The 17,418-nt window shown below is 44.3% G+C and overlaps 2 protein-coding genes across 5 annotated transcripts in view; one reads left to right on the top strand and one right to left on the bottom strand.

Moving 5' to 3' along the window:
- MIER1 (MIER1 transcriptional regulator) overlaps nt 1-1,293 on the top strand; it is a 31,702-nt gene extending 30,409 nt beyond the window's left edge. For 3 of the 4 annotated variants that reach the window (XM_071749887.1, XM_071749886.1, XM_071749884.1), the window contains exon 13: nt 81-1,293. In XM_071749887.1, the coding sequence (XP_071605988.1) occupies nt 81-406 (326 nt within the window). In that variant the 3' untranslated portion in view covers nt 407-1,293. The remainder of the gene's footprint in view (nt 1-80) is intronic. The other variant, XR_011726989.1, reaches the window with a different exon arrangement.
- Nucleotides 1,294-2,437: 1,144 nt separating this feature from the next.
- Nucleotides 2,438-17,045, bottom strand: SLC35D1 (solute carrier family 35 member D1). The gene is made up of 12 exons (XM_071749888.1): nt 16,814-17,045; nt 15,877-15,910; nt 15,694-15,780; nt 14,902-14,969; nt 14,502-14,573; nt 13,053-13,121; nt 11,400-11,502; nt 9,429-9,521; nt 7,421-7,488; nt 6,418-6,496; nt 6,144-6,226; nt 2,438-5,612 (listed from the first exon to the last, which is right to left on the bottom strand). The coding sequence occupies exons 1-12, from the start codon at nt 17,014-17,016 to the stop codon at nt 5,504-5,506; spliced, it is 1,068 nt and encodes a 355-aa protein (XP_071605989.1). The 5' UTR covers nt 17,017-17,045; the 3' UTR covers nt 2,438-5,503.
- Nucleotides 17,046-17,418: the final 373 nt, after the last annotated feature.

Below are 17,418 nucleotides of genomic sequence, written 5' to 3'. Positions count from 1 at the left end.
TCAGACTTGGGCTTTTTTTGAGGTGTCACAGGTGGGTCTGTTGGTGCTGATGCTTCTGTCCTCTCTCTCCCATGGCACAGGGGTGTCTGCTAACGGGCCAGGTGAGATACCAAATAAAGAGGAAGCAAAAAGTGAAGGATTGCATGTAAATGGACCTTCCAGTGGCAAGAAAACACCTCACGTGGATCTGGATACCAATGGGTATGAGACTGAAAACCTTTCCATTGACCCCAAACTTGCTCACTCAGCTTCGAGAAACGAAAACGATTTTGAAGAAAAAAACGAAAGACCTCTAAAAAGAAGAAGAATTAACAGCAATGGAAAAGAGAGTCCAGGTTCTTCAGAGTTCTTCCAGGAAGCAAACTCACATGGCAAGCTTGAGGAACTAGAAACTTTGGATGACTGAATACTGGGAGCCGATTTTATTCCTTGGAGTAAATTTTGGGTGTCTGAAATTTTCAGGGTTGATGGGTTACCTTACAAAATCCAGTTCTGTAAAACAGTCTGCTGAGGATTTTTTTTTTTTTTTTTTTTTATCCTAATACCTTCCAGTTGGCTCTTTTATTATTATTTTTCCAGTGCTGAAAAGCAGTAGGAGAATATTCCATTTCTCAGAGCTGACAACTGCAGTTCTGGGAACTCTTTAAGGCTCTTAAAAATTGAGAAACAAATCAGTGAGTTTCTGCAAAAAAACACTCCCAGCCTAACAACACATTAAAGAACCTTGTGTGTGAAATAATAATACACCTTTTAAACATTGTACAAGTGAACAAAGCATCCTATTTGAGGCAGGGGCTGGTTCAAGAGTTGCAGGAAGAGAAAATAAATAAATGAATCACAGAATGCCAGGAGGCACAGCAGAGTAGGCACAGAGACTTCCACTCATGCTCGCCAGAGAAAAGTGTCACCCCGTTGTTAAGGAACCCTTATGAATCCTGAAAGTTATGAGCACAACTATTTTTATATATAGAAGTTTTAAAGAGGTAAAAATAAATAAACCAGGTCAGGTTTGTATGTGTAAAATTGTTGACATCAATGATGTCTTTCCATATCCTTTATCTGGGCGAAAGAAATACATTCTGTATTTTTCCAGATTTCTTTGTAGCCTTTGAAAGATTTTTACAGTACTTATGTCTTGATTGAACTGTCCTTTCTTAAAACAAAAGCTTGTATAATTTTTCTTAACTTGTACAGTTGGTAAACTTTTATGAGAGAATTGATACCCTGAGTCTAATGTCAGCTTCCTTTTATTTTGCTGAAGTCTTTTCTAAAAAAAGAAAAACAAAAAACAAAGAAACCCCAAACCAAACCAACTGACTGAAAAAAAATGCTTTTTAGCCACCAACACGGTATTTTCTTCTCTGAAAACAGCAGCATTGGGAATGGTTACAAATCACTTGATTTTTGGAAACGTTTTTATTCCTCCTTCTGTTCCACAGCAAACATTGATGCTAAAAACTTCCTAAGCCTGATGCTTGCCTTGCACAGATCCTCTTGCTCTTGTTACACATTTTTTTTTTTCCTTTTATTTTTGAGCTCAGATGAGTTTCATGGCAGCCAAAGGCTTCAGCTCCCTAACCCTTGTTGACCAGAATCAGGTGTTTGGTTGTCCCTGGGTTTATTTTCTGTCCTGTCCCAGCACAGGAAGGGCAGGAAAGGGGTCAGGCAACTGGTGCCTGATCCTGAATTTCTGAAAACTCTGAGTGTTGGGGGATTCCAGGGGGAGCAGGAACAGCATGGACACGTTTGGACCTTCAGCAGAGAGATGGAGAGTGGCGTGGGGAAGGGGTGAGAGGAAGGAAAACAGTTTGTAAGGGCATGGGGAGGGGTTCTGCTCACCCCCCCACCCCTGGACTCTTGTTGAGGTAGAGTTTACATCCATGAAAAAAAGAAAAGTTTGTTTAATTACCTGTGTTTTGGTTTCTTTTCTTATTAAGCCACAGCTACTGTATTTAAGACAAAATACTAAAAATAGGAAAAATTGTTCATTTGTATAATTTCTGACTTTCCTTCTCCTCCTGGGGCTTCCAGGAGTGTTCACTTTCAATTGGTTATTGCTTTTTGCTTCAAGTTTATGATGAGTCTTTAAAAATATTAATTGCTTATATTTTTATTTAGACTTCCTGAGTCTTTAGGATTCCAGTTTCACATCCCTGGCTCTATGGTTTGAAACCCAAACCCCCCACCTGCTAGGGGGGGTTTGTTTCCTTTTCCAGCTCCCTGTACTTGAACTTGATGGTCATTAATGAGCCAAATCCTCTGGCTGAGGGATGAATTCAGTGACTGTTTCAGGCAGAGGTTGCTGTTTCTTTTCCATTCTGCTTTTTTGAGAGCCCCAACCACGGATCCAGGTTGGGCTCCAGATGGTTTCAGCCCAAGGGCAGTGCAGTTGCTTCCAGGAGTCTTTGTAACTCTATTTTCAGTTTTAATTTTATGCTTTTTCTTTTTTTTTTTTCTCCTTTTCTTTGCAAGTTGGAAATAACTTCTGAAAATTTATAGGAAATTTGTCTCAGGCTTGTGTGTGAAATACAGCACTGTGTGTATTTTCAGGAATGTTGCTTTGTTGTTTTTAATCTTTTTTTTTTTTTCTTGTGATACATAGACCTGACATTCCATAACCAACAACTATGTAATGCTCAGCTAGACTTTAAGACTATTTAATTATAATTTACATTTTTGTTTTGTTTATGCTGGTGTTTTATACAATACTTTGTTCCTGTTCAAAATGCAGCCACTATAACTTGATAAGTCATTGCACTACTAAAGCTATTTAAAAACTTGTAAAATTAGAGTAACTTTGGTTTCTTTTTGAAAACAACAAAAACACCCATCAGGAGCCCAGAAGTGTCTGAACATATTTCCATCCCCTCTGGAACAGATCACAACTCTCCTGTGACTCTTGGGGATGGGTTTTAAGCAGGATGGGGATGGCTTCAGCTGGACAGCACCATAAATCCCTGCTGGGCTTTCAGAAGGATTTAAAACACGGTATAAAAAAAAAAAAAAAAAAAAAAAGAAAACCAAACCAACACCACACACACAGAATTTACAAATTAGTTTTATACAATTTTTGCCACACATAGTAATTTTGCACTGTTAGTAATTCCCTTCTCTTACCCACCCCCCCTCCCCAGCTCCCTGTCTGCAATTCTGAAAAAGCTTATTAAAATATTTTTTTTAAACATACTGTTTGCATTTAAAAATTCCTGAGTTTTGGGGGGGTTTGTTGGGGTTGGTTTTTGTTTTTTTTTTTCTCCATCCAGCAGGATTCCTGCTCACAGGCCTCTCAAGGGAGGGGGGGAACTGCAGCCACCAAATTCCCTTTTCTGAGTTAATTTAAAACTCTTTCAGCCCCCTGCAGCCTGGGTGCTCCCACAGCCTGGTGGGGAGGAGAATTTTTGTGGAGTTCATCTGAAGGCAGTGAAAGGAGCAGGAGGAAGGGGCTGGGAGGGGGTTTGCTGGGGTACAACTCATCATTCCAGCTCAGTTTTACCTCTTAATCCCAACTCTGCTTTTCCACCCAGGAGCAGGCACAGAGCAGCAGCCAGGGCACTGCTTTATTTGAAGCTGGTACAAAAATACATAGGCACAGAAAATCCTTATTTTTTTTTTTTTTGTTTTGTTTTGTTATCATGCCTGACTGGGATGTAAAGCCTGCCATACATTCATCACAAAAGGTCACCCTTTCCCTCACTAAAATGGTCATTTTTGTAAAGAGCTTCTACACAGAAAAACCTGGTGATCAATAACACAGAAAATCCTGTGGCAGGACCTCTGTTTGCTTTCCCAGTGTACCCAGTCCCAGCCCCTGCACCCAAGTGTGCAGAGTTACAAACAACAGAAGCTTTAAAGGTATTTTACCATGAGAACAAATCTAACCAGTAGATTCCAAAGAAATTTTAAAAAACAGTAATAAAAAGTTCTGATACAATCAGCACCTCCTGACTGGCAACACCTCAGCACAGCAAAGGGACAAGGGGAAAAAAAAAAAAAAAAAAAAGATTAAAAAAATTTGCAAATATTTTTGTTCAAGCAAGTGAGCTGAGGGGCTGGAGCTGCCCAGGGGGAACCCAGGACCTGGGTCTGCTGGTCCCAGTACCAAGTGGCTACTGGGAACCAGGAACAGGACCAGTAACCCTGCCAGGAGCTGTGCAGGCAGCAGGAAGCCTTGTTCACCTCCCCCTACAAAAAAAATAATAATAATAAAAAAAAATCTGGCTGCAAAGCTGCTTTTACTGCCATGTAGGAAACAACAAAAATAAGAAGGAATATTTTTTTTTTCTTCTCCCAGTTGTGCAGTGGGAGGGGGTTGGGGGCTCAGGACTCCAGGATGTGGCAGTGCAGGGACAGGGGACTCACACATCCCCTACCCCAGGTTTTTGCAGAGCTGGGACAGAAATTCTCAGCCCCCTCTAAAAAATCTCACTCTTTGTTAAACACTCCAAAAAATGCAGGCATGGTTTTAGCAAACAGCTCCCCAGAAACAAATTCTATTGTTTGTAGAAGTTCTTTTTCTCCTGCTAACCAAAGGGAAGTATATTAAAAAAAAAAAAAAACCCAAACCCCTCCTAAATACAGAGTTTCACCAAAATTTTCTTTTAACCAAAATGATAATTGTTTTCAAAGCAAAAGACAATCCAAGGAGAGACTTAGAAAGAAGTGCTGTGTGAGACAACCTTCACAAAAATCAGTGAACCCTGCCAGCCAGATAAAAACCCTGCTCTTTTAACAGGTCACAGACAGAAGGAGACTTGGGGACACCAAAACCTAAACTGGGGGACAGGGCTTGGCTGATTTAACTTCATTTTCTGGGCTGAAGGAGGAAGGTCCCTGTGGGACAACATCAGGTGGGGCAACATCAGCTCCTATAAACCCTGCCTGGATCCAGGGCCAGCCCTGACCCAGCCAGCAGCTTTCCCAAATCCAGGGACTGTGTCCCCAGGGATGCTCAGAAAGAGCCTCAAAAAGAGGCCCCAAGGGAGTAAACCCAGCTTTAAAAGTGGGCTAAGAGAATAAAACCCAACCCCAACAAATGTAAGGTCACAGAGTGTTCATCCCAGGGGCTTTTGGCCCAACCCAGGAGCAGGTTTGCTGGGAATGCCAGCAATTCCCTGGGGATGGGATCCCTGCGGGATGGATCCCACGGGCTCACCCCCCAGCCAGCCCCGTGCTGCTGCTCCAGCTACAACCCTGGCTGGTGCCAGTCCCTCCTGCCAGATCTCAGCATGATTAGCAACCCAATTCGTTCCCTCACCAGGATCAGAGTGAATCAGAGGCGTTTCCTGGCCCTGCAGGCACTCATCTTCCCAGGAATTTCTCAAGGCAGCAATTGAATTTGTGCAAATTAAAAGAGCGGCGCTGGCTCCCTGGCCCCCGGATTCCTCCCCTCCTCCTGCTCGCCAGCAGCTGAACAGAAGTTGGCCACTTCCAAAAAAAAAATTAAAAAAAAAAAAAAAAAAAAATCATCATCATCATCATCACAGAAAGCCCCTTTTTCCCCTGGTCACACCGAGCTTTTGCCTTTAATATCCATCTTGCTGCCTGCTTCAGACTGCTTGCTCAGCTGCTCCTCCGTGAACGTGATGTAGGAATACACCAGGCTCCCAGCAATGCTGCAAACAAACAGGGGTCAGGGGCAGGGTGGGACCTCCCAGCTCACACCCACCCCCCTTGAAACTGCAAGAAAATTCTCTGCTTCCCCCCCCCCAGCACCCCACACTGACAGCAAAGATTTTGTTTCACTCCTGGGGAAGAAGCAGGAGATGCTGAACCCCACAGAAACACACCCCGGGGCAGAAAGGAGCCCTGTGTTCAAATACCAGGTGAAATAAACCAGAAAATCTGTCTTTTGCTACCTTCATTACATCAGTCAGGTCCACAACCCTGAGAAAAACTAAAGTTTGCTGCTAAAAAATACCTTCCTGCTTTCTCCTGGCTTTAAAACAACCCAAGTGGGAGCTCCCAGCACTGCTGGGCTCCTCTGCTGTGGCACAAGTACCAATTCTCTGTTTTTTGGGTTTTTTTAAAAAAAAGAAGTGAAAGAAGACAAGACAAACCATGTCAGTTTCATGCTATTTTTCACTTGAACAAAAAAAAAAAAAAAAAAATCCCAAACAAAAACTGCAACTACCCAAGGTTCTTACCTGATGTTTAGACCAATAAAATTCGTCCAGGTAAAAATATAGTCTCCTCCAAAAACCATCCCAATATAGGTTACTAAAATATTCTGCAAGGGAAGGAGGGATGAGGAATAAGACACAGGCAAAGAGCAGCTCAGCTGCAGGCATAAAACCAGAAATAAATGAACCAACCCTGCTGGAGCCATCCCCCTCTCCCTGCCTGCAGAGCAGGAGCCCCAGGGATGGCTCCTGGGATGGTGACCCCTGGGACAGCCCCAGGAGAGGAGGAGCCACCCACCTTAATGCAGCCAACGATGGTGGTGGTGAGGGCAGAGTTATACTGAGTGCAAAGCACCGTGGAGTACATCAGGATGAACCTGCAGGAGGAGCACAAAACATCAGGAACCGGGACACACGGCAGGAGCTGCCCTGCAGCCCTCCCCTTCTTCCCTAAAGCAGAATTTGCACCATTTTGGGGGAGTAAACCTGCACTTCAGCAGGGCAGGAGGTAATTTGCATCTGCTGTGGCTCTCAGAAATCATCAGAGCATGGAATGGGTTGGGAAAGAGCTTTGGGATCACTGAGTCCAAGCCTTCCCCCAGCAGTGCCAAGGCCACCCCTGCCCCATGTCCCTCATCCCCACATCTCCAGGGCTCTGAAACCCCTCCAGGGATGATGGGGACTCCAGCCCTGCCCTGGGCAGCCTGGGCCAGGCCCTGACAACCCTTTCCAGGGAGAAATTCTTGCCCAGCTCCAACCTAAACCTCCCCTGGCACCACTTGAGTTGTGCCAAAAGTTCCTCTTCTCCCATCCCTTGTTCCTTGGGAGCAGAGCCCGACCCCCCCTGGCTCCAACCTCCTCTCAGGGGGTTGCAGAGAGCCAGAAGCTCTCCCCTCAGCATCCTCTGATCCAGGATCAGCACCCCCAGGGCCCTCAGATGCTCCTCACAACTTCTCCAGACCCTTCTCCATGTTCTCCAGACCTTCTCCTTGCTTTCCAGCCCTTTCCCCAGCTCCATTCCCTTCTCTGGACACTCTCCATCCCCTCAATCTCCTTCTGCTCCCGAGGGTCCCAGAACTGACCCCAGGATTGGGGTGCAGCCTCAGCACAGGGAATGCCCCCTGCCTGTCCCTCCCCCTGCCCACACCACTGCTGGGCCCAGCCAGGGTGCTGGGGTTCTCTTAGATTTTTTCCAGCCCCAAACGGCTCAGGCCACACCAATCCTCTCCTTCTGGCACAGAGACACCTCCCCAGCACCCACCCACCCCTCCCAGGGGTGCCCTGGCAGCTCCTGTCCTTACCCCATCACACAGGACAGAGTGAACTGCAGGATGAAGAAGGTGTCTGCCCAGCCCTGGTACTGCAACGCCTGCAAGAGACACAGCCAGAGCCTTGGAGCAGACACAGAACTCACAGCAAGGCAGGAAACAAAGCCCTGACCTCCAGCCTCATCACAGCAGGAAAAAAACCCCACAACACAGCCCAGAGTGAGCTCCTGGGTCAGAAAGGGACCTTAAAGCTGCTCCAGTGCCACCCCTGCCATGGGCAGGGAAACCTCCCAGGGGGAAGGGTTTGCAGCTGCAAGAGGGGAGATGGAGAGGAGATGGGAGGGAGAAATTCTGTGCTGTGAGGGTGCTGAGCCCCTGGGTGCCCAGGTTGCCCCCAGAAGCTGTGGCTGCCCCATCCCTGGCAGTGCTGAAGGTTGGATGGGGCTTGGAGCACCCTGGGCTGGGGGAGGGGTCCCTGACCATGGCAGGGGGGGCACTCGGGGGGCTTTAAGGTCCCTTCCAACCCAAACCAGTCCGGGATTCCAGGATTCCATGGATGGGTGGAGGCTTTCCCAGAGGACCCCCTGCCCAGCCCTGTGAGGTGTCCCCAGCCCCAGGCTCCCCACAAGAGGGGATTTGATGGATTGGGAATGTGGTGTTTCCTGGCAGCAGCCCCGACAGAGCTCATCTTTGTCTGCCTCTGGCTGCCAGGAGCTGGGCTGGGGAAAAAGGAGTTTATTCAGGGGAAATAAATAAATAAATTCATAAAGGGCCACGATTTCCTCACGGGCTGAACAGAGGCTGCACAGAGCAGCACCAAGAAACTTTCTGCTCCTTGTCTGGCAGCTCCTGCTTATAAACGAGCACTTTATCCCCAGACAGAATCCTGGGATCATTTGGGTTGGGAAAGAGCTTTGGGATCACTGAGTCCAAGCCTCACCCCAGCAGTGCCAAGGCCACCCCTGCCCCATGTCCCTCATCCCCACATCTCCAGGGCTCTGAAACCCCTCCAGGGATGGTGGGGACTCCAGCCCTGCCCTGGCCTCAGGGACCTCTCACTGATGCTCCCCTGAGGAGCAAAATGCCACCAGGTCCTCTCTGTCCATGGAGGGGACACACACAGGGGGACTGCAAGGTGGGCAGCACCTGAAATACCTCTGTTACCTCCCAGGGTGAGAGAGGGGGGAGGGGAAAAGGAAAAAGGAAAAAGGAAAAAGGAAAAAGGAAAAAGGAAAAAGGAAAAAGGAAAAAGGAAAAAGGAAAAAGGAAAAAGGAAAAAGGAAAAAGGAAAAAGGAAAAAGGAAAAAGGAAAAAGGAGAAAAAGGAAAAAGGAAAAGGAAAAGGAAAAGGAGAAGGAGAAGGAGAAGGAGAAGGAGAAGGAGAAGGAGAAGGAGAAGGAGAAGGAGAAGGAGAAGGAGAAGGAGAAGGAGAAGGAGAAGGAGAAGGAGAAGGAGAAGAAAAATGGAAAAGAAAAATGGAAAAGAAAAATGGAAAAGAAAAATGGAAAAGAAATAAAATGGAAAAGAAATATGGAAAAGAAATAAAATGGAAAAGAAATATGGAAAAGAAATAAAATGGAAAAGAAATATGGAAAAAAAAGAAGGAAAAGTAAAAGAAGGAAAAGAAAAGAAGGAAAAGAAAAGAAGGAAAAGAAAAAAAAGGAAAAGGAAAAAAAGGAAAAGGAAAAAAAGGAAAAGGAAAAAAAGGAAAAGGAAAAAAAGGAAAAGGAAAAAAAGGAAAAGGAAAACAGGAAAAGGAAAACAGGAAAAGGAAAACAGGGCAAGAACCCAAAAGCAGAGCAGCTCAGTGATCAGAGACCCTACAAACAATAACCAGTAACAAATCCCTATCCACCTGATCCCTGGGAGCTGCAGGTGGCTCAGGCTGCTCCTGATGCAGCACAAGCCCTCACAGCACCTCCCCCCAATGCCCAGGAGCTGCTTTTGGGGTTCATCCCAACCCCACCCGGCCCCGCAGACCCCGAGCCCCTCCGGGGGGGGTTCTGCACTAAAATTGGGATTTCTGGGGGGAATTTCCTTACCTTGTGAGCATCCCCCGTGCAGTAGGCGATGGCCAGGGTGGGCAGCAGCATGAAGAGGGCGTTGTAGTAGAGCAACCCGAACCTGCCCAGCTCCTGGGGGACACGAGGAGAGAGGCAGAAGGCTGAGGCTGCAGGGCCCTGGAACCAGGGCTCTGGGCTGTGTCTGGCACTGCCTGCAGGGTCTCACCGCTGCCCTTCCCTACGGACGCTGCTGGGATTCTCCTGGTGTTCTTTGTGTGGCCAGGAGCTTTATTTTCATGGTCATGCTTTTATGTCTGTGTCTTTTTAGATTTTATAGCTTATATACATATGTATAGCTTATATTTTATATGTGTATTTTGGTTATTTTATATATATATTTTGCATATTTTATATATATTTTGTATATTTTATATATAATTTTGTATATTTTATATATATTTTTGTATATTTTATATATTTTGTATATTTTATATATTTTGTATATTTTATATATTTTGTATATTTTATAAATATATTCTGTGTACTTTACATTTATATTTTCTATACTTTACATATATATTTAGCACATCTTACATTTATATCTTGTATATTTTATATATATTTTGTATATTTTATATATATATTTTGTATATTTTTTATATATTTTGTATATTTTTTATATATTTTGTATATTTTTATATATTTTGTATATTTTTTATATATTTTGTATATTTTTTATATATTTTGTATATTTTTTATATATTTTGTATATTTTTTATATATTTTGTATATTTTTTATATATTTTGTATATTTTATATATATATTTTTGTATATTTTATATATATATTTTTGTATATTTTATATATATTTTGTATATTTTGTATATATTTTTGTATATTTTATATATATTTTTGTATATTTTATATATATATTTTGTATATTTTATATATATATTCTGTATACTTTACATTTATATTTTCTATACTTTACATTTATATTTTGCACATCTTACATTTATATCTTGTATATTTTATATTTATATTTTATATTTATATTTAGTGCATTTTATATTTATACTTTTAACACTCATTTTTGCATTTTTATATTCATACCCTGGTGCTATAACACTCACGTTTCTATCCCAATACTCCTATTTTACATCTATACTTACACCTTTTATATTTTCATATCTCCATGTTACATTTGTATAGCTACACAACTTTCTAGTTTAATGTTTAGATTTTTATATCTATACATGTTACATTTTCATATCTATATGTGTTAAATTTGTATACCTATACACATTTTTATTATTATTATTATTGTATTTTTATTATTTATATTCTTATATCTATACATTTTATATTTTTATACACATTTTGTATTTTTATAGCTATACACTTTGTATTTTATATCTATACACTTTGTATTTTTATATCTATACAATTTTGTATTTTTATATTTATATTTTTATATCTATACATATTGTAATTTTCTATCTATGAATTTTATATTTTTATATCTATACATTTTGTATTTTATATCTACACACTTTGTATTTTTATATCTATAAAATTTTGTATTTTTATATTTGTATTTTTATATTTATATTTTTATATCTATCCATATTGTAATTTTCTATCTATACATTTTGTATTTTTATATCTATACATTTTGTATTTTATACCTATACACCTTGTAATTTTATATCCAATTTTGTATTTTTATATTTTTATATTTATACATTTTTATATTTATACATTTTTATATTTTTCTACATTTTTATATTTATACATTTTTACATTTTTCTATTTTTAAGAGATTTTTCCATTTGTACACTACACATCTTTGCATATATATTTTTCTATTTATAAATATCTATTTATAAATATCTTTGCACACATTTTTGTATATTTATTTTCTATATATATCTATATGTCTCTATATAGAATAAAACAAGGCCCAGCCCCCCCCCCCAGCAGCAGCTGCTGCCCCAGGGCTGACCCCACCTTGGAGTCCAACTTCTGCTTCACGTAGGCACCGTTTGCAGCTGTTAAGGCATCATTAATCAGGATAAAAATATATCCCTCCAGGTCGAAGGCCAGGTCAGCACTGGGGGGGAAAGAGAAAAAAAAAAAAAAAGGAAAAAAAAAAAAAAGAAAAAAAAAGAAAAAAAAAAGAAAAAAAAAAAAAAGAGAAAAAAAAAGAGAAAAAAAAGAAAAAAAAAAGAAAAAAAAAAGAAAAAAGAAAGAAAAAAGAAAGAAAGAAAAAAAAAAGTCCTGAATTCAAGCTTGAAACTGTGCAGGAATTCTTCCACCTTCTGTTCAGCCAAGGAGTTGTCAGAAAAAGTTAAATTATGCCTGGAGGGGTTGGGATTTGGGGCAGTGAAACATTCTTTGCTACTGGAGAGCACGGCTGAGGGGGAAAAATAAATATATATCTGTGTGTGTGTGTGTGTTCAAATATATATATAAATATAACAGGATTTATATTATATATATTTTATATTTTATATTTTTTGCATGTGTGTGTGTTCAAATATATATATAAATATATCAGGATTTATATTATATATATTATATATTTTATATTTTATATGTATGTGTGTACAGATATGTATGTGTGTGTGTTTAAATATATATATAATATAGATCTCATATATATATTTTTTTTGTATGTGTATAGATATATATATGTGTGTGTTCAAATATATATACATATATATCAGATCTATATTATATATATTATGTATTTTATATTTTATATTTTTTGTATGTGTGTGTGTTCAAATATATATATAAATATATCAGGATTTATATTATATATATTTGACATTTGATATTTTATATTATATGTACATGTGTGTATAGATATGTGTGTGTGTGTTTAAATATATATATAATATAGATCTGATATATATTATATATTTTATATTTTTTATGTGTATAGATATATATCTGTGTGTATGTGTTCAAATATATATACACATATATCAGATCTATATTATATATATTTTATATTTTATACTTTTTGTATGTGTGTATAGATACATATGTGTGTGTGTTCAAAAATTTATATACATATATATCAGATCTATATTATATATATTATATTTTTTTTGTATGTGTGTATAGATATATGTATGTGTGTTAAAAAAATTATATACATATATATCAGATCTATATTATATATATTATATATATTTTTTTTGTATGTGTATATAGATATATATATGTGTGTGTGTGTTAAAAAATGTATATACATATATATCAGATCTATATTATATATTATTATTATATATATTTTATTATATATATATTTTATTATTATATATATTATTATATTATTATATATATTTTATATTTTTTTGTATGTATGTATAGATATATGTGTGTGTGTTCAAAAATTTACATACATATATATCAGATCTATATTATATATATTATATATTTTATATTTTTTGTATATGTGTGTGTATGTTCAAATATATAAATATATATCAGGACCTATATTATATATTATATTTTGCATTTTATTTATATATGTGTCTATATGTGTGTCTATAGACACATATCTGGATTTATTCCCTTCCTGGGACACCCCAGGAGCCAGCAGGGCCGTGCTGGGACCACCCGGGATGGGGCAGTGGGGTGGGAGCTCACCTGGCAGCCACGAAGGCTCCGATGATCATGGCAAACACTGTCATCTGGATGCTCCAGGAAAACTTCCTCCTGGAAAAGGAGCAGGAAGGGGACACTGCTGACATCCATCCCCTCAGCAGCTTTCCCTCCCAGCACGGACAGGGAGGGGGGGAAAAAACCCAACCAAAGCACCCTGGGCAGCAGCAGCAAGTTAAAAAAAAAAAAAAAAAAAAAAAAAATATATATATATATATATATATATATATATATATATATATATATGGGATTTTTACCCAATGTGGTTAAAAAAAATAATAATTTAGGGTGTGCAAGTTTGTGGGGTGCTGCAGCTCTGAGGAGGGTCCAGCAGGGCACAGGGTGCCTGGCACCAGGGGGGGTCCCCAGCTCTGCAGGCAAAGGGGGGGTGGTGGGAGGGCACAGAACCCTCTGCACCCCAAACCAGGCTGCTAGGGTGGGGGCACAGCCAGCAGGATCGGGATCCCACAGCCAGGATCAGGATCCCACAGCCAGCAGGATCAGGATCCCACAGCCAGCAGGATCAGGATCCCACAGCCAGGATCAGGATCCCAAAGCCAGGATCAGGATCCCACAGCCAGCAGGATGAGGATCTCACAGCCAGGATTAGGATCCCAAAGCCAGGACCAGGATCCCACAGCCAGCTGGATCAGGATCCCACAGCCAGGATCAGGACCCCACTCCTGCCAGGATCAGGATCCCACAGCCAAGATCTGGATCCCACAGCCAGCAGGATCAGGACCTCAAAGCCAGGATCAGGACCCCACATTCAGGACCAGGATCCCACAGCCAACTTCTCCCACCACGATCAGAATCCCACAGTCAAGATCTGGATCCCACAGCCAGGATCAGGACCCCACTCCTGCCAGGATCAGGATCCCACAGCCAGGATCAGGACCCCACAGTCAGGATCAGGATCCCACAGCCAGTACCAGGATCCCACTCCTGCCAGGATTAAGATCCCACAGCCAGCAGGATCAGGATCCCACTCCAGCAGGATCAGGATCCCACAGCCAGCAGGATCAGGATCCCACAGCCAGCAGGATCAGAATCCCACAGCCAGCAGGATCAGGATCCCACTCGTGCCAGGACCAGGATCCCACAGCCAACTTCTCCTGGCCAGGATCAGGTCTCATCTTGCCCAGCTGCCTGCAGGCAGGATCCAGGCAGGATCCAGGCAGGAAAACACTGCTCCCTGCATCTGCCTCCTCCACCCTCATCCCTAAAACCCAGCTGGGAGCCAGAATTCCCCCGGGATCCATCTCCAACAGCCCAAAGCTCACCGAGCACCAGGGCATCCATCCCACCCAGCTGGTGTTCCTACACCTTTCCTGAGCTGCCCCCAGTGCCCGGGGATGGAGACCCGGAGGAAAGGCTCTGGGAAAAGGCTCAACCTCGAGATCTGGAGGGAAGAGACTGGAAAAAACAACTCACTTGAGCAGGAATCCTTCTGCAAACATGGTGAAGAGGATGGAAAACCTCCGCAGGACGGTGAACATGGGGAGGCTGAGAGAGGAGAAGGGGCAGGGTGAGCCAAGGGTTTCCTCGTGGAAAATCCACCCCCCCCCCCTCACACAGACACCCAAAAAAAGGTCGGATTTGAGCAGATTTAGGACCTTCACCCATGCTTGGGGAAGGGGCAGACCCGGTCCCACCCTACCCCCAGGCTGGGGAAAATTTGGCTTTGGGAAACCCCAGGTGGATTCTCTCCTCCTGCCCTCCCCGCAGCCCTGGGAGCCCCCAGGACCCCACAGGGGAACACTGAGACCCCCACTCTGCCCCAAAAGAGCCCCCCACACACACACCCCAAGGGAGAGAGCCCACCCATCCCTACTTCAGTTTCTGGGTGCTGAAGAGCCCCGTGATCTGGTTGCCAAAGTAGAGGAGAGGTAGAGGGAACGTCTGGAAAATGATAAAAAAAGAGGAATTCACACCAAGGGAGGGGGCGAGGGAAAGGAGAGGCCCTCCAATAAATTTTATAGTAATTATGGAATTGGTTCCCCCCCCCCTTTATAATAAATACGGAGTTCTTTCCCCTCACCCATTTTATAACAGAGTTGATTCCCCCAACAATTTATAATAAAGATGGAACTGTCTCCCCCCCTCCCCATTTTATAATAAATACAGAGTTGTTTCCCCTCAAATTTATGGTAAGTATGGAGTTGTTTCCCCCCTCATTTTATAATGAATATGGAATTGCTTCTCCCCCCCCCATTTTATAACAAATACAGAGCTGTTTCCCCCCTACTTTATAGTCAGTATGGAGTTGTTTCCCCTCTCATTTTATAATGAATATGGAATTGTTTCTCTCCCCCTATTTTATAACAAATACAGAGCTGTTTCCCCCCTACTTTATAGTCAGTATGGGGTTTTTTTCCCCCCCTTCATTTTATAATGAATATGGAATTGCTTCTCCCCCCCCATTTTATAATAAATACACAGCTGTTTCCCTTCAAATTTATATTAAGTATGGAGTTGTTTCTCCCCTCATTTTATAATAATTATAGAAATGTTCCCCCCACCACTTTATAACAAACAAGAGCTGTGTCCCCCCCATCTCACAGTAACTATGGGCTTGTTTCCCACCCCCCCAAGGGGGTCCCAGTGCCCGGGGCAGGGGTCTCACCCTCCTGGGGATGTGTCTGTCCAGGTCAGGGAACTTGACCACCCTCAGGGCCTTGCCCGCCCACAGCACGGCCACGGTCGCCAGCATCTGCCAGGGAGACAGGGGGGGTCATCCTGACAGCCCCCCCACATCGGGGGGACCCCCCCACACACACAGAGAGAGGGCAGAGGGGACCCCACTCACCTGGCCCAGCCCCACGCAGAGCGAGGAGGGGAACCTGGGGGAAGAGAGAAGATGTGAGGGGGGGGAGTATGGGAATTTTTTGGGGGGGGGGAAAAATTATATATCCCCCCTGTTATGTGAGAGGGGACCCCCCCAAAACCTGCAGTGGGGGAGGATTGTCCTGGGGGTCCCTAGGGGAAGGGGGGAACACCCGTGGGGGGGGCAGTGGGCTTTTAGGGGGGATAAAAAGAAGGAAGGGGATAGGAGGGGGGGGGGAGCAGCAGAGCAGGGGGGGTATGGGGTGTAAAGGGGGGGTAACAGATATAGGGGGGCCTGGCACCCAAGGGTGGGAGGCAGGTACAGGAAGGGGTGGGGGGATACATAGGGGTGCTTGACCCAAAGGATGGAGGGGGATGGAGGCATAAAACAGGGGGTAAGAGATGGGGGGGGAATATTTTGGGGTGCCTGACCCAAAATACGGGGGAAAAGGAGGAGTGGGTGCTGGGGGGCAGAGATAGAGAGTGGGGGGGGGTCACATACAGGAGGGGTGCTGGATCCAAAGGATGGGGGGGCAGTGGGTGCTGGGGAGGCAGAGATGGAAGGGGGGGGTCACACACGGGAGCGGTGCTAGACCCAAAGGGTGGGGGGTCAGGAGGGGAGGGTGCTGGGGGGCAGAGATGGAGATGGGGGGGGGGGGGTGTCATATATAGGGGTGCTGTATCCAAAGGATAGGGGGCAAAGGAGGGGTGAGTGCTGGGGGGCAGGCAGAGGAGAAGGAGGGATGGGGAGGTTTAGGGGTGCCTGGCACAAAAGATGGGGTGCCAAGGGTGCAGGGGCACAGCACCCAAATGAGGGGGGAGCGGGGTCAGGCAGGGGATGCCCATGGGTGCTGGGGGGTGAGGGTGAGAGGAGGGGGGGGGATCAGGGAGAAAAGGGGGGACTGGGGGGGCTCCCCTACCCGTAGGTGGTGAGGACGCTCTTGTTGACGACGACGATGAGGAAGGAGCTGAGTCCGTAGAAGGCCGCAGCCAGCAGCTTGAAGCAGACCGTGAGGCCCGGGGCCGCCATGCCCCGCTCCGCATCGCCGGGCGCGGGGGCTCCGCCGGGGGCCCCCCCCTCGGCCCCGGCCGCCGGGCGTCTGCGCGCCGACTGCCGCGACATGGCTGCGGGATGGGGAGGGAGCGGGAGGGAACGGGGCGGGAACGGGGCGGGACCGGGACCGGGAGAGGGGGGGAAGGGAGGAGGGAATGGGGCGGGGGGGGAGAGAGCGAAAGGCGCGGGGGGATCGCGGGGGGATCGCGGGGGGATCGCGGGGGGATCGCGGGGGGATCGCGGGGGGATCGCGGGGGGATCGCCGGGGGGGATCGCGCGATGTGATCGCGGGGGGATCGGAGGGGGGATCGGAGGGATCAGACGGGGGTCGGGGGGGGAAGGAAAGCGGGGGGATCGGACAGGGATCGGGGGGAGAACTGAACTTGGGGAGCGCAGAGGGGTCATGGGGGCACTGCATGGGGGGATCGGACGGGGATCGGTGGCATCGGGCGGGGATAGGGGGGATCGCAC

Source organism: Heliangelus exortis, chromosome 8 (genome assembly GCF_036169615.1).
Source record: "Heliangelus exortis chromosome 8, bHelExo1.hap1, whole genome shotgun sequence".
In the NCBI taxonomy this organism is placed as follows: domain Eukaryota; kingdom Metazoa; phylum Chordata; class Aves; order Apodiformes; family Trochilidae; genus Heliangelus; species Heliangelus exortis.
Note: the sequence above shows the minus strand (reverse complement) of the source record. Positions and strands in the feature narration are given on the sequence as shown.

Bases quoted from the DNA above. Each gene is read 5' to 3' on its own strand.
- SLC35D1 (XM_071749888.1), bottom strand. From the start codon at position 17,016: ATGTCGCGGCAGTCGGCGCGCAGACGCCCGGCGGCCGGGGCCGAGGGG. The intron at 13,122-14,501 runs GTGAGTTGTTTT...CTCCTTTTCCAG, and splicing joins GCAGAAGGATTCCTGCTCAA to GAGGAAGTTTTCCTGGAGCA. The intron at 7,489-9,428 runs GTAAGGAAATTC...TGTCTCTTGCAG, and splicing joins GCACGGGGGATGCTCACAAG to GCGTTGCAGTACCAGGGCTG.